The sequence below is a fragment of the Dendrobium catenatum genome, unplaced genomic scaffold (assembly GCF_001605985.2).
Source record: "Dendrobium catenatum unplaced genomic scaffold, ASM160598v2 fragScaff_scaffold_875, whole genome shotgun sequence".
In the NCBI taxonomy this organism is placed as follows: Eukaryota; Viridiplantae; Streptophyta; class Magnoliopsida; order Asparagales; family Orchidaceae; genus Dendrobium; species Dendrobium catenatum.
In genome coordinates, this window is record NW_021319337.1 from 351,323 (window position 1) to 367,311 (window position 15,989).

Sequence of the window (15,989 nt, forward strand, 5' to 3'; positions counted from 1 at the left end):
ACATAATCTTAAGTTTCGTACCACGAAGTAATCGGTTTTGGTCTAAACTTTTGATTTAAATCTCCGATAATAATGATCTTTCGAGATCTAAGGCATTTTGTCGATTCACCCGTTATTGCGGGGGATGTGATGGTCCAATATAAATATCTAAAGTAGTGTGATCAAGAGGAAGGAGAGAGTGATTCAACCAATCATTCTCTATTGTTCAAGACCTATAAGCTACCCACCGATGCTTAGCTTGGTTGGTGGGCAAGTACGGTTGGGAACCCCCCAACTGGTGCTCGATTCCCCTCGAGTGGCAATGCCTCTTAAGTGAGGTCCAATCAAGTGTGGGTCAGGTGTTTTTGGGGCGGGTGCCTCTTCTAGATCAATCAAGGATTAGTCACGCAGCCAAACGCCCTTTCATGTGGCTACCCAAAACAATAATTTTAAATGTAGGAGTTATTATATTAAATGTAAATTACATGCATTGATTTTTTTTTAATTATTATGATATATTTTAAATGCACTAAAAGTCATGAGTTTTCTCACTTTGAAATTTGCCCAAATTCATCCAAAATAAACATTTTATGACATTTATGTTTCATATTTGATTTACTTCAAATCAAACACCGAAAAATAAAAACATATATTTCTTCTAATCTACACTCATAATACTTACAAAAAAATATACACTATAAAGCCTTAAACCTAAACCATCCTACTAATACAATAAGACTATTGCATTTATTCCTAGATCAATAAGGATTATGTCATATTTGTTATTTCTATCAATTACATCTCTGATCAAATTCCTTCCTACTACCTAACATAAAGAAGTCTCTCTTTACAGTAAATCAATATCGCACTCGTGCTTCAAATTCTGGAGTAATTATTACGTCTGGTCAAATCCGAACATATTTGAATGTATACCGAGCAATACCGAGTTTCAGGTGACGTGGCACGTGTTTATTGGTCTATGAACGCGTTCGATAACCGGACGTAATAATTGCTCCAAATTCTGAAGTTAATAAATAGCTTAAACAGTTCAAAATCGAGCCTGCTAAAGTTTCCAAAAAGCTAAACATATTCTTTAGCTAACTCATGCTTCAAATAAGTGTGAACTCATCTAAAGTCTTTGATTTAGGCATCGTTTGGAACAACGTTTATTACAGTTTTTTAATACAAAAAATTTTTGAATTAAAATTTTTCACACTGAAAAGCTACTTTAAAAAAATTGTAAGCGGTCTCAAACAAAGCATTAATACTCATTTATTTATAGTCGTTCATTTTTTTAAGTAATGCAAATAATGCCCTTTTTATGGGTTATTTAATTTTAAATCACTTATTTCCTCTATATATTTCTCTCAAACATTTTTTTGAAAAAAACAAAAGAACAGATCAAGCAGCCAAGAAATTATTCAAATTTAATTTTCAAGTATGGTAACCATATAGAATGCATGAGGAGAAATTATTTTGTGCGGATTCCGGACCGTTCGGAGGCGAATCACAATGTGCCACATCAGTCGGTACATAGCAGTACCAAGCACCGGTACCCAGCAAACGAGTGACGTGGCTCATTATGATTCGCCTTCGAACGGCATCCAGAATCCACGGATAATAACTAATCTAAATCAAGAGAGAACTATTAAAATGCCATCTTATTCTATTCGAAATCCAATCATAAGTAAAATCTGTATATTAGGACAGATAAATTAAAAATTATTTAATTTATTTTAAGAAGAACATAACACGAGTAATCAATCAAAAATTAAACCGCACTAATCTCAAAGCAGATTAAATAGATTCCAAACTCATCCAGATTTTTTATTTTATTTTTTTCAATCACAAACTGTGTTAACTGAATAAATAAAAAGAATGAAAATTTAAGGTTTAACAAGCTTGATTTATAAATAATTAAATAGTATAAAGTGCAACAAGCAAAATAACAAAAAATGTGATATTTTAGGCTTTGTTTGGACAATTTTCTTACTGCTTTCAAAAGCAATTTTCTAACATAAAAATTTCTTGAAATAAAAATTTTTGTACTGAAAACTGTTTTAGAAAGCTGTCCCAAACGAAACTTTAGTTGCTAATAAACTTTTTGCAATGACAGACATGTGGAGTAAAATGAAAGGTTTTGAAAAATTATGACGGTTACAATTTTTATATCTCAGCAAAAAAAAAAAAAAAAAAAGAAGGTTACAATTATCTAAAACATTTCATATAAAAGTTGCATAAAAATTGGCGGCCTTGTTGCAATGCCGCTGTGTATAATGAGAAATGGGGAGTTAGAAAGGCTATCTTAGCTCCAATATTGGGCTGGCAGTGCCATATGATTTCTTCCATTGAGTATTGGAGCTATTGGATTAGCTTAATGCTATCTCCTTCAATAATGATTAATGATGCCTTTCACGTCGAACATCCTAGATTTAGGCTTCGTTTGAGACGGCTTTCTTTATGCTTCTTAAAACAGCTTTTTAGTAAAAAATTAAAAATTTGAACTAGAAAGTTGCTTTAAAAAGTAGAGGAAAAAAAAAAAAAAACGTCTCAAAGGAAGCCTTAACTATGCTTTGGAGAAAAAGGACAGCTTCAAGTTCCAATTGTATGCCACCCAATGCTCAGTTCGCTTGCTATCAGCCAAAATGAGTTCTCCTTGATCATCAAGGATCACTGCTCCCAACCCAGCATGGTGGGAAGGTAGAAGGTCCCCATCAATGTTAATTTTCATCCACCATGCTACCCACCAATGTTGGGAAGAAATTTAGTGGTGTCAATTTCGGGTCACGGGTCGGGTTCGGGTCGAACTTGGAACTAACCCGGCACTATTCGGGTCAACCAGAATCCAACACGTTTTTGCAAACAGGTCGTTTTTTCAAACCCGAACCCGACCTGCTTCGGGTTCGGGTCAACCCGAGACGACCCTAATGATCGAAGACCGACCAAAAATTTCTGATTTTCGAGTAAAAAAATGGGTCAATCTCTAATTTTCATGTTTAAACGGATTAATCTCGGGTTTTCGGATAAAAAAATGGGTCAATTTCGGATCACTGTGTCAACTCGAACCCGACGGGTCGATTTGTTGAACCCGAACCCGAAACCAACCCTAACCCAAAATTTTCAGAAAAGGTTCGAGTCAGATTTTCAGGTCTTATCAAATATTGACACGATACACTTTGAGAGGATACCGATGTGAGTGATTCAATGTGGTGGTGAGGATGGTGGCAGTTAATATGATGGGAGTCCCAAAGGACCTTCCACGCTTCTTCACATTTCTTGTTCTCCATGTTTGGTAGACAGCATAGCAATAGCTGCATGCCATGGCTGGATTCGAAGTGGCAGACAGTGTGGAGCTTTATATGTATGCTTCATACTAATTTATACAAACGCAGAAAATCAGAACAAGAGTAGGAAGAAACTCTCTTGTTTATGAAAAATTATTAGGTCCTCCCACCTGACGTAGAGCTACGTCCTCTCAGAGCTAAAATCGCGCTAAAAAACGAGAAATACCAAGCAAATACCGAGCAATACCAAACAATAACGAGGAATATCATCATGTGAAGACAATACCGAGTTATACCGAGCTATACCGAGCAATATAAAAAAAATACCTAGTTTTTCCTAGAAAAAACTCGGTATGTTTTTGTATAACTCGGTATTGCTCGGTATAGCTCGGTATAACTCGGTATTGGTCTTCACATGATGATATTCCTCGTTATTACCAAATAATACCTAGCAATACCGAGCAAAAACCGAGTTTTTTGGCGGTGGGAGGACGTAGCTATACGTCAGGTGGGAGGACCTAATAATTCCAAGTGTATAAACCTCTACACTTTTAGGTAACAAAAGCATGCAGAACAAAGGATAGAATAAATCCATCAAAATGTTTATAAGTGTAGAGTTTCTTCATATACATCCAATTCAAATAACAGCAGTTGTACATGAGAGGCAGGGTAAATCTACAGCAATAGCTGGAGAAATTACTGCAGGATTGAATGATGAAACACAAATTAACTATAAAAGAGATTGACAACCACAAAAGACGACAACAACAACAACAACATCAAGCCTTTGTCCCACTATGTGGGGTCAGCTACATGAATCCTTTTTTGCCATTGTGTCTAGTTAAAAGTCAAATTTTCATTTAAATCTAATAAAGAAAGATCATTTCTAATATTTTCTAACCAAGTCTTTTTAGGTCTACCTCTACCTTTCTTAACATAAGTCAAATCTAATACCTCAACTTTCCTAACCGGGTTATCGGGAGGCCTTCGTTTAATGTGACCAAATCATCTAAGGCGACTCTCTCTAATATTATCTTCCACTGGAGCTACTCCAACCTTTTCACGTATATGCTCATTTCGTATCCTATCTAAGGGTCAAGCCACTCATTCACCTAAGCATTCTCATCTCTGCAACACTTAACTTAGTATTATGCTTTGAAGTCGTTAAGGTAAAATTAGGCTTTGCAAGACCTCAATCCATTAGTGCCAAAATTATCAAACTTTATTTTATTATTATGTTGCTCTTTCATTCTGAATTTTTGACTATCATATAGTGCCCTTTTATTATTGAAAGCTCCCACTTGATAAAAGTTTTATAATAGACAGCTCTCACTTTTCTGGTACTTCATATACTTTATTATCATTGTTAATTCCATAAGTTCTTATCACAGTTGTTGAATCTACCACTGCAATACATGACATTGTATTCTGCAAGACAAAGTTCACAAATTTTGTTCTCCTTAAAGTCAACCAATGCCCCTTACTTTCACCGGGAAATTATTTTGTGCAGACGCCGAACATAGTTTACCGTCCGAAGACCAACCGGAATGTGCCACGTGAGTAGTACGGAGCTGGGTACTGAGCAGTAGCCGCGGTACCGTGGTACCCAGCCGGGTACCGAGCAGTGGGTGATGTGACGCATTATGGTTGGTCTCTAGATGTCATTCGGCATTCGCACGGAACAATTTCTCTACTTTAAGAGCATCAATGTTATTAGAGAATCTATATACTGCAACACTAAAAACTCTAAAAGATATTAGATTCTTCTTCAAAAATATTGTGTATCTGACACCAACAAATGATATTGTTACACTGCCATGCACCTTTAACTTCCTAGTGCCAAAACCTTATGTTTGCACATATAATCTCTTTTAATATATTTTGAGATTTACTCATGCCATGATTATAGGAGAACCCTCGCTTAAGATCTTCTTCTAATATGCAATAAAACTTCAACTAGTTTATCATTTCCCTCGAGCGTAGTAACTAGTATTTTGAAAGTGGTTAGTTCTTGACATCCACTAAACTTATTGTATCGCGGTCATACAATATGATATTATGAAAGTACTTACAAGAGAAAGATAAAGAACACAATAGTAATAAAGTTTAATCTTCATCATCAACAATCAAATAATATTCCTCAAATCTCAAATTATGGAATCAAATTCATTCAAATGTGATTTAATAAACACAACTTCTAACATGTGAAGCCAATAGTCTCTACTTCTGATAAAGTTTTTTTAAGAGACTTTTGGCCGTATACAAAGACACCAGTTTAAGCCACAAACATTCTTTAGTTGTCTCCTCAAAGACCTTTGCTAAGACCTCATTTGTCAAATACAATTTAATCATTAAGAAAACCTTCTCATCCATCTCTATCTTGCCTTCTCTACTCATTACTTTAGGTATCTTACTACATCACATGTGTGCTTTTACAAGTTCCTGTTGGACAAATACACAAGGCATCTTAGTTCTCTGGTCCAAAACACTTTGAGCCATCACTTCTCTCAACCTTGAACTTCAAGTTTATCGAACTTTTCATGACCTTGCTTGGATACCAATTGTTAGGAAAGTGATTGCTATCAACTTAGAGGCAAGTAAGAAGACCAACAAAGTAAGCGCAAGAGATCAATAACCACAAAAACAAAGAGCATCAGTATTTATATCGTTCGACTTAAGTAAGCCTACATCAACGACTCTACAGAGAGATCGAATAATCTACTAAACTTCAAAATTTTATATATATGAAATATTATACTTCATACAAAGTTGGAGAGATGGACAAACATGTCACAATCTAGTTGAGAGAAATGTGGCCACCACTTGCTATGAATCTGAGGGGTAGATGTGAAGGAGATATTTATGTTACTCCAGTTATTCTCTTCACCTCTTTGTTGTATGAGTCCAAAGGAGAATAAATCTTTACCATGACCAAGATCTTGTTCTCTTACTAGAACCAAAAAATAGTAGCACTTCATCCTTGTTAAAGAAGCCAAAGAACTCTCATTGCTAGCACCCAAAAAATTCCATCATTTCTTTCTCAGATTACACAACTCTCCTCTCTTCCTTTTCCTCTCCTATTTTTATTGCTTCTTATTGTGGGATTGCATCAATTAAGCACGAATTGACTTTTTCATTAGAATTAATTATTATGATAAAATTTTAACTATAGTATAATATAATAATAAAATATATTTCCATATAAAAATCAAAACTACAAGGAAATGAATAAAAGAATAAAGATGATACACTATGTTTCCATTAAAATAAAAAATAAATAACAAGAATGTTAAAAAAAGATTATGAAATCTAAAGGGGGCGGAGAGGTGGGGGCATGTGCCCGCTTGGCTCCCTCCCTAAATCCGTCCATGAGGTTAATCGTTATTTTGAAAATTCAAATATTAATTAAATTATCTAACCACCATCTTTGAAAATCAAGTATGAATGAATCTTAAATTGGTAACTACCAATCTTAGAAAACCAAGATCAAATATTATCCAAATAAGTTCAATAAATTAGACTCCACACTTAGCCAATGGTCCCCTCAAGATGACTTGAGAATGTCTTGGATAGTAAGTTTGCTTATCAAGTAGGTAAATTGTCCTTTTTGCAGCCCTTTTATAAGAATATTTTTCATGTTCAGTAGTATGTAAGACATGCAAATCAGTCCTTCCTCTTTTTTTTGGTAAAATTTTTTATGCCTTCTGCATATTTGATTTGATCATGAAGAAAAGAATTATGATTAATAACAATTGTTGCTTTATATCACAATAAACTTTTATTGCTATAATACTCCAAAATTTCAATTTTTCAATTATCCATAAGAAGGTCGTAGAAAATCTATTTATTTAAAGCAAGAATCTGATATATCAGTATCTTAAAAATGAAATTATTATCATCGCTATAGAAAATTCATCAATTTCCGGCGGCCAAACCCTGCAAACAAATAAATATATATACTAGGAAATATATTTACCAACGGATTTTTAACGACTCCATTTCTGTCACAAAAAAGGTCAAATGAAAAGGACTTTCATTGAAAATCTTTCTGTCAAAAATACTTATGGCAAATTTTCGAAGGAATTGCGAAGGAAAATTTGTGAGAAGAACCAACAGAATATTTCTGCAGGAAAAAATGGTTCGGCAAAATTTTCAATGAGCTCATTCCACTGGAATTTTCGGCAGCCAGACCACCAAAATTTTGGAAGGATTATACTATCAGAAAGACTGATGAAATTTCCAACTAATAATATCCGCCGGAAATTTTCTGATGGAAATAGAGAATTTTGAAGGTCTCTAAATATCAAAGTGGAGTAACATGGACGAAGTAAATGATCGAAATTCACTTAAAGGGAATGATATCTAGTGATGTTAAGCAATCTCACAAATTTCACAATGAAATTCGTCAATGTCAACATTTTTTAATAAAAAAGGTAACATGCATTTAAGGACTTTAAAATATGAATGTCCTAATCTATAATGATGATCCCAAATAGTATCGTCGTGACAAATATAAATAAAGGAGAAAGTTGAATACTTTTTGCAACTATTATTTCCCTCCAGTAAATATAATTAATCATTTTCTCAATCTTGCCCAATCATCTTCCTCATAATTAGGTCTTGAGAAACACAGATCAATAAAGAATGTTACCTTGCAATTTAACAGCAATATGAGAGAAATGTATTACATTGTTGAGATTTAAGTAATTGAATAATGGGAATATTCCCATGTCCTGCTATAGCGATTACAGAGTCATCAGCTACTTTGAGTATTTATTGCTATGATAGAGATGATAGATTTAGAAGATATTGGCAGAATTTGTCATGTGGTAAGTGGCACGTAGTATATTACTCAGGCATTGGAGAAACTATTAAAGGCATTAAAAATATATAAAAAAATTAAAAGCTTTGTCATTTTTAGCTAGAGAGCATGATCCAAATGGAGAATTGAGAACGTTTCTTGGCTTATCAATTTTTCTTAGATTTGCCCTTCTTCTTGCAATAATTACACCACAAGTTGACTTTATGGTGAAATTCTTTCCTTCCTTTTTAGAAGGGTTTAGGAATACTTTCACAATTTAAGAGCACTTTAGATAATTTCTTCCATTTAATCAGGTTTTTCTTGGTTTACTCAAATCCAACCAAAACATTTGATACAGTGTCACACCAAGTGTTGAAAGCTACTCTTCATTGTTCTCGGTTGCTATACCAGAGCCCTACATGGGTTCTGGTTGGGTACCCACGCTCTGCGCTGGCGAGCTTTGCCTACCCACGCCCACCTATGGTAACTTTCGGGATGTCATACCCACCCACTTTTCACACTTCTTGAATGCAGTCTGCCACGGATTAATGGCCTTAAGGTTTTTTCACTTTTCTCTGACTGCAAACTTTCAAGTCACATATCAAAATTTATCGTGGTCGCGACGCGGTTCAATGTTGCACACTACATAGTAAGAATTATTGAAATTTACTGCATGCATATGGTGATTAGTAATGTAAATCGATTTGTCCCCTGATGTTAAGTACCCACCCATATCCACCCACGAGGCCATGGGCGTACCAATACCCACCCATGCCCATTGGGTATGGGTGGGTATGTGAGTGGGTGTGGGTATGGATACCCAATGCAGGGCTCTGTGCTATACATATAAATATGTCTAAAGTGGTCATCCAGAGCAAATAGGGACAAGATTTGATTTCAAAAAGCAATGGAATCCGTGAAGAAGAACATGCACAAATATATTTAAAGTCCTCCTCCCAGTAAAATCACAATATTTAATTTCTGGAAGCAATTGGCATTTGCTCATAGAAAAGTTTATCAGAATACTAAAAGATTAGCAGAAAATAAATTACTTAATAAGACAAATAAAAGTGTAAACTTGTTAGTATAGCATGTTCTCCTTCATATATCAACTATAACAAACTACAGCAGATGACAAAGCACCTTTGTGCACCACTATCAGCATACCATTTGGGGTTGGTGTTGTTGGAAGTGGAGATGGGAGTAAGATAGATCTGCAAACTCAATAATAAAAAGTATCAAAGGTGCAAAAAGGTTTAGAGCTAATTAAGAAGAAAAAGCTTCAAAGGCGTGAAAATGGAAAAGTATATCAAAATACTAAAATAGTAAAGAACTTCCAATGTCAACGGTTCCTTCTAGAAAAGAAAACAAATTTTAAAAGAAGCTTAGGAGAAGCAGCATACCTAAAATAACTGTTAATTAATCAAGAGCTGTTGGTCCAGGAATCCTGTGGGTAAAAGTTCCATCATCCTTTGTATTCAGAGTCTAAGATCAACAAGATTAAAAAAATTCCTCAATTCTCAATCATCTTCTATGCCAAGAGATTTCTACAGCTCCAGCACCTAACTAAAGTATGAGCTGACATATAATTTAGCTTCTATGCCTATAGGACCGTCATCACCGCCAACGGCATGGAGAGCAACAGGTACGGACGACAAATTCTGCAATACTAGAGGAAAAAAAACAGCCTCAAGCTTTCTCTTTTCTGAAAATACAGATGGTGTAACATTAGCAGAGCAAGCTCCATAACTTATTGTTTCAGTGCCCTCTTCATCTACTCCAAAACTAATTGCTTCAGTGCCTTCTTCATCAAGATCTGATACAGATGGATATGTCAACAATACAACATCTTCAAGGGGACGAAAATTTTCAAGGCTATCCATTCTTTGGATAATCTTACTCCTAATCAAGTCCAACACCAACAAACCAGTCATTTCAAGCCATTCAACAGCCAAGCACTTAACTTCATCATAATGTATGCGCAGCTCCATACCAAAGTTTTGTATGTAAACTGACATAAACCTTGGTCCCAATGCCAAAACTCTAGCTTCAGTAACTAGAGGGGTCTCTTTCTGCTTCAAAAGAGCCCATATGTATAATTTCTCCCCAGCTTCCTCAGCTCGTCGGCTAGCTAGAGTTCTTTCATTACAATGTGCAGCAAGTTCTCCCAAAGCATCGCCATCTGGTATTTTGAACTTCAATGCAGAAGCAGATAGGGCTTCCCTTCCAAATGCAGATTCAGCAGCATGCTTATTAAAGCGAAGTCCAGCAAAATATGTGCTCATGATTTCAGTTTCAGATGATTCTAGTTTGTCCACACTTCGCTTTAGATACATTTTCTCAGCATGAAGCACAGCACACAAGGTCCGGTGTACAATGATATCAGGATACCTCCGAATTGGTGATGTGAAATGAGTATATAAGGGAACATTAAGTGCATAATGAGCCCATTCATTTTTTCTCCCTTTTAGGTCTCCAGTACAGAAATATACTGCCTGCTGCATAGGCTTTGAAGCATAAGAGTTTATAATATCAAATAAAACAGGATCATTTTTAATCACTTCCTTGATTTTTAGAAGGGAAAGCTGAAGCTGACCAGAAGACGAAGTATCTAACTCAAAGCCGTGTTTGCTACAAAATCTTTCAAACTCCGTGAGCTTTCTTAGAATTGGCTCCGGATGTCTACGTAATAATGAACAATCCGGAAAGGCTTGGGAAATGACCTCTGCGACAGACCTATTTGCCAATAACATAAATTCCTCGACTATAGAGCAGGACTCCATCCTCTCACTTATTATACTATCATATGGTATCCCATACTCATCAAATAAGAAACTAATTTTAACGGTTTCAAGCTGAAGAGCACCATCATTAAACCTGGTTTTTCTAAGCCTGCTAGAGATCTCATAAAGAATTTTAAGAGATTCAATAACATCCTTTAAACTAAAGTATCCATATAACTCAGTGCCAATGCTGGATGATAGAAAAACTTCATCAGCATCAAATGATTTATCAATTAGAGCCTGAACAAACTCATATGACAGTTTGCAGCAAGAAGTGATAATGGACCGTCCAATCCAGCGATCGATTATTTCTCCAGAAAGATTGATGTCCCAAATAATAGAAAAGGCAAGTTTATCTTCACCTGGCGAAAGTGAGCACAATTCCTGAGAAAGATCTGGAGGCAACATTGGCAATTTGCGCTGTAACATATAAACACTAGTTGACCGCGCTTGAGCTTCGGCATCCAAAGTTGTATCAGGAAGAACAAAGTATGAAACATCTGCAATGTGAACTCCGATGCGAAGTACTTCATCAGACAATATTTCAACGGATAAAGCATCATCAAGATCAATAGCATGAGAAGGATCAATAGTAAAGGAGCAAATATTTCTAAGATCCCTCCTAGTTTTGAACTCTTCGTCAGGGATCTTCCATGGCCTGTCTGGAATGCAAGCTAGTGACTCTGTAGAATATTCTGCTGCACAGATTGAATTCTCAAACAAAATAGCGCCAATTCGTGGTTCAATTTCTCCACCCCTGCCAAAAACATTTACAACCCGAGCATGGGGGTGTAGAGTATCCTCGTTCCATTCATATATTTCTGCAGAAACCAGTTCCCTTTCAACTGTCACATCACCAGCCTTCACCCGTTCTTTGACACTATCTGGAAGGGTTCTAACACTGACCACCATTTTCGGAAATCTTGGATCTGTGTGTACCAACCATATCCACTCCACCTCCTGTTCTGCAAGCTGGTTCTTACTTTTCTTGGAAAAGCGCCCATCAACCAGTCTTCCCAAACCTTCATCATCCTCATGAGATTGCTTCACAGAAAGAAAACCAATAACAGACGCCCTTTTAGGAGAGTTTTTCAAAATTGCTAAGACTCTTCCGGTAGGTCGTTTCGAGGGGTTATAATTTATCATGGAACACATTCTAGCCACAGCTCTGTTAACCTCCCCTTGTTCTGATGAACAGTTTGCATCAGTAACATCAATTCCCTCAGACCTACCACTGCTACTACAAGATTCATTGGCTGACACGAAATTGAGCAAAGTATTTACATTTGGTCCTTTAAACCTGGTCCAGTTGGCCACAGGATCAAAAGCGACTGCGACCACATCACCTTCAATAGCTCTATTCTGCGCTTCAAATCCTTTGATGAGAAGGTCAACGGGAACACCTTCGATGGTGCAATAGGCATCCAGGCGGTTGTGTGCATTCACCCTAAAGATGGCTTTGAAGGCATTTCCTCTCGCAATAGCCACTTCGATCGCTTTCTCCGACAAATACGGCGTAAAGTATTTCCTCCGGGAGTAGGTACTTGAAGTCGTTTCGGACGAGGAGGGAGATGGTAACGGGAGCGGTAAAAGGGGCGAAGCTTCTCTACGTGCTACCTTCAAATTGGCTTTGGCTGCACCGCTTTCTACAGAGGTCTGCATCGATCTGCGGTTCTGCCGCTCCTGCTTCTTGCTGTAATAGGCATATTCCCCTATCTTCATCATGTCGAATCCAGCACTAGATTGAAACGAGAAGGAGAAAAAGAAGAGTGTAATATCAAGATCTGCGGCGCTTCCTGATCTAGTAATCCCAAAAAATGCTTACTCGATCGGAAGAAGGAAACGTAGATCTGACGAATTATTGAATAATGGATGCGATAAAGAAGGAAAGAAGGGTTCGAAGCGCGGGGAAATGGAAGCGAGGAAGGAAAGGAAGAAGTGGAGCAGGGGGGTAAGCTCGACCTGCGGGCTGCTGCTTCGATAGAGGTCGAGAGGGTTCGCTACCGTTTTCATGGTTCGATTTATATAGCCTGCCGGTCGAAGACGGTTCGGATGATTCGGCCTCCGGTCCGTTATTTATGGGATTAGCCTAGGAGATTTTCTTTTAAACCCGACCGGCAGAGAATTTAGGCTTCGTTTGGGACGGCTTTTTTATTGCTTTTGAAAATGAAGTTTTAGTACAAAAATTAAAAAATTTGTACTACAACTCCGTTTTAAAAAACAATAAAAAAACCGTCCCAAACGAAGCCTTAATCTGTGCGCAGTCCGGGCATAGCTTTGCGTCCCAACGCTAATTAACGGCTTTCTTATGGCTTCTTAAAGCAGCTTTCTAGTAGAAAAATTTTAATTTTGATGCTAAGAAATTGCTTTAAGAAGCAACAAAAAAGCCGTCCCAAACAAAGCCTAAATTATTACGTGTTGATTGTCTATGTGTAAGTTGTCGACGTAGATTTTTGATATATTCATTTCTCTAGTATATCTATCCGGTCCAAACGTTAAATTTAGGGTTGACGTTTATTTTTTTCAAGATTTCATCCATGAATCACCGCAATATATAAGAATTTTAGGGTAAATTATTAGTAGAAAAAATGTCGATGAAGATGAAGATTGATATGGAGGATGACATTTCTGTTTATGAGGAGACGATATTCTCACAGGGTGTGGAGGCCGAAACTCGGTATGCATATGTCCAAGAAGCATAATAGTTGCAACCAGAGGGAAAGCTAGGTTTTGAAGAAGTAGGATTCAACTTATCTGTAAAGTTCAACTCCTTCCAAATTTTCTTTACAGCAATGTAGCCATTATGCGTATTTTAAAAATTATATGCATTTTTTAAATTAATTCATTTTTAAAATAAACGCACATTATTAAAGTCCAAATGTTGTATATTGGCTTCATATTTGATGTGTATTTCTAGTTTTGGTCGTCGTATTTATTGAGTTTTACTGGATAATTAATGTTTATTTATTGTCTACAGCAGAATCGGTTGTCTAGCTAATTGTAATTATATTAATTTGTAATAATTGGATGTTAAATAAATCATTTTGCACAATTATTTGATAAAAAAATGACTTGGATTAAATAATTGAACAAATAACTTATTGCGTATTCAATGCGTTTTTATTACGTATTCACTGCATATTAAATTGTGGATATACTGTGTAGTTCATATGTATTTGTTGCGTATGCTCCTTCCAAGTTTTATTTACAGCAATGTTGCCATTATGCATATTTTAAGAATTATATGTATTTTTGAAAGTAATTTATTTTTAAATTAAATGCATATTTTTATAGTTCAAACGATGCTTATTGGCTTCATATTTGATGTGTATTTCTAATTTTGGTCATCGTATTTATTATGTTTTTTACTACAAAATTAATGCTTATTTACCGTCTATATCAGAACTGGTTGTCTAGCTAATTGTAATTATATTAATTTATAATGATTGAATGTTAAATAAATCATTTTACACAATTATTTGATATAAAAATGACTTGAATTGAATGATTGAACAAAAAATTTACTAAGTTAGCTACCCTAGTTCAGGTAAAGCATTTAAGTTGCAAGGTCGATTTTATATTATTTAATTTATTAATCCATAGGTTTCTTTTTAATTGATTAGCCATTTATGATGAATTAATTGTGATCTTATTTTTAAAGTTATAATTGGGTGATTTTGAGCTTGATAGATTTATCTTCTGAAACATTCTTTTTTATAGTATACACTCGAGATTCAAATAACATTTGGTCCCTCAAATTGCACCATAGATCTTTTAACCAAGCTTTACGTGCATTATTTGGGTTCATTTAGACTAGGGTCAATACATTTGCTATCATTAGGCTCGTTTAATTGAAATGTTTATTTCCACTATAAGTTTATTGAAATCAAATTTTGGATGGTTATGATTTTAATTTTGAAAGTTTTCAATTCAAGTTTTGTGTTCGATCAAATGATTTTTTGGTAGCATAACAAACATAAAAGAAGTTGGCTCAATATCCCAACACCTTGAAGTCTTCTAATTATAAATTGTTTATATGAGTATTCAAAATTTTAGAGCTGGGATAATAAATTTATTAATATAATTATTACTTTATTGTCAAATAGAAGTAGGTAACATGATAAATATTTTTATATCAACTAGTTTTGGTAGCAAGAGAACTATGATTAAGAAACTACATCAACAAAGCATCAATAACAACAACAACAACAAATCCTTTGCTTCCTATTGGGTTAGAATGTATACTTTGGGCTAGATTGGAGTTGCACTACCAATGCAATAGACTCCCTCTAAGCTCCTCCTACTGATATGTTTGTCTGTCCCCCTCGAAATCTACTTCCATTATGGGCCTAGAATGCTTCATTGATGCTCCTAAATGAGGTTGTTGTTGGCCATCTCTAGCTCTAGCTTCCTCCAACCTCAAATATGCCTTTTATATGCCCTTTGTAGACTCACGATCCACCTTGTGGTGAGACTGGACACTTTTGAAACACCGTTATTGATACGTCATCACAAAAATTAGCTTGATTGGGCACGAATCTCGAGGCAAAAGCTAGTTGGAAACTTCAAAAATTAATTTTGGGAGCACCCGAACTCCGATTTCAGCGAGCTTATTGTCAAACTGAGCGTCTTGGAAATATGAATCCAATGACACCAAATTCGACCCAATCCGAGCCCAAATGGGCCCAAATCATGATCCTGAAGCGCTATTGGAAGGTTCAAACCACAATTCGAGTTACCAAACGGACTCCGATTTTGACGAGCTTATACTCAAATCGAACGGCTCGACGAGACGAATCCAACGACCCCAAGATCACCGAATTCGGACATCACTAAGGCATTCAAATGTCTAACAAACGGTGCATGATCGAAGGGTTCACTATCGGCCATCCATTCAAACCACTCCCTATTCGCCCTTGATCTCACACCTATTTACGGGTCATGCCACTCCAGAAAATCTATAAATAGAGCCCTCATTCATCACAATGGGGGGGATCCAGGCAAGAGAGAGGAGAAGAGAAGAGAAGGAAGAAGAGGAGGGAGCTCCTCTACGACGACCGCCGGACCACCGCAGGAGTCTCGCCGGGCCACCGCCGGACCACCGCAGGAGTCTCGCCGGGCCACCGCCGGACCACCGCAGGA

At 36.2% G+C, this 15,989-nt stretch overlaps 1 protein-coding gene across 1 annotated transcript; it reads right to left on the minus strand.

Annotated features, from left to right (window-relative positions):
- Positions 1–8,981: 8,981 nt before the first annotated feature.
- Positions 8,982–12,827, minus strand: LOC110113153 (DIS3-like exonuclease 2). The gene is made up of 2 exons (XM_020845598.2): positions 9,468–12,827; positions 8,982–9,278 (listed from the first exon to the last, which is right to left on the minus strand). Exon 1 carries the CDS (start codon positions 12,570–12,572, stop codon positions 9,627–9,629), a length of 2,946 nt encoding a protein of 981 aa, XP_020701257.1. The 5' UTR covers positions 12,573–12,827; the 3' UTR covers positions 8,982–9,278; positions 9,468–9,626.
- Positions 12,828–15,989: the final 3,162 nt, after the last annotated feature.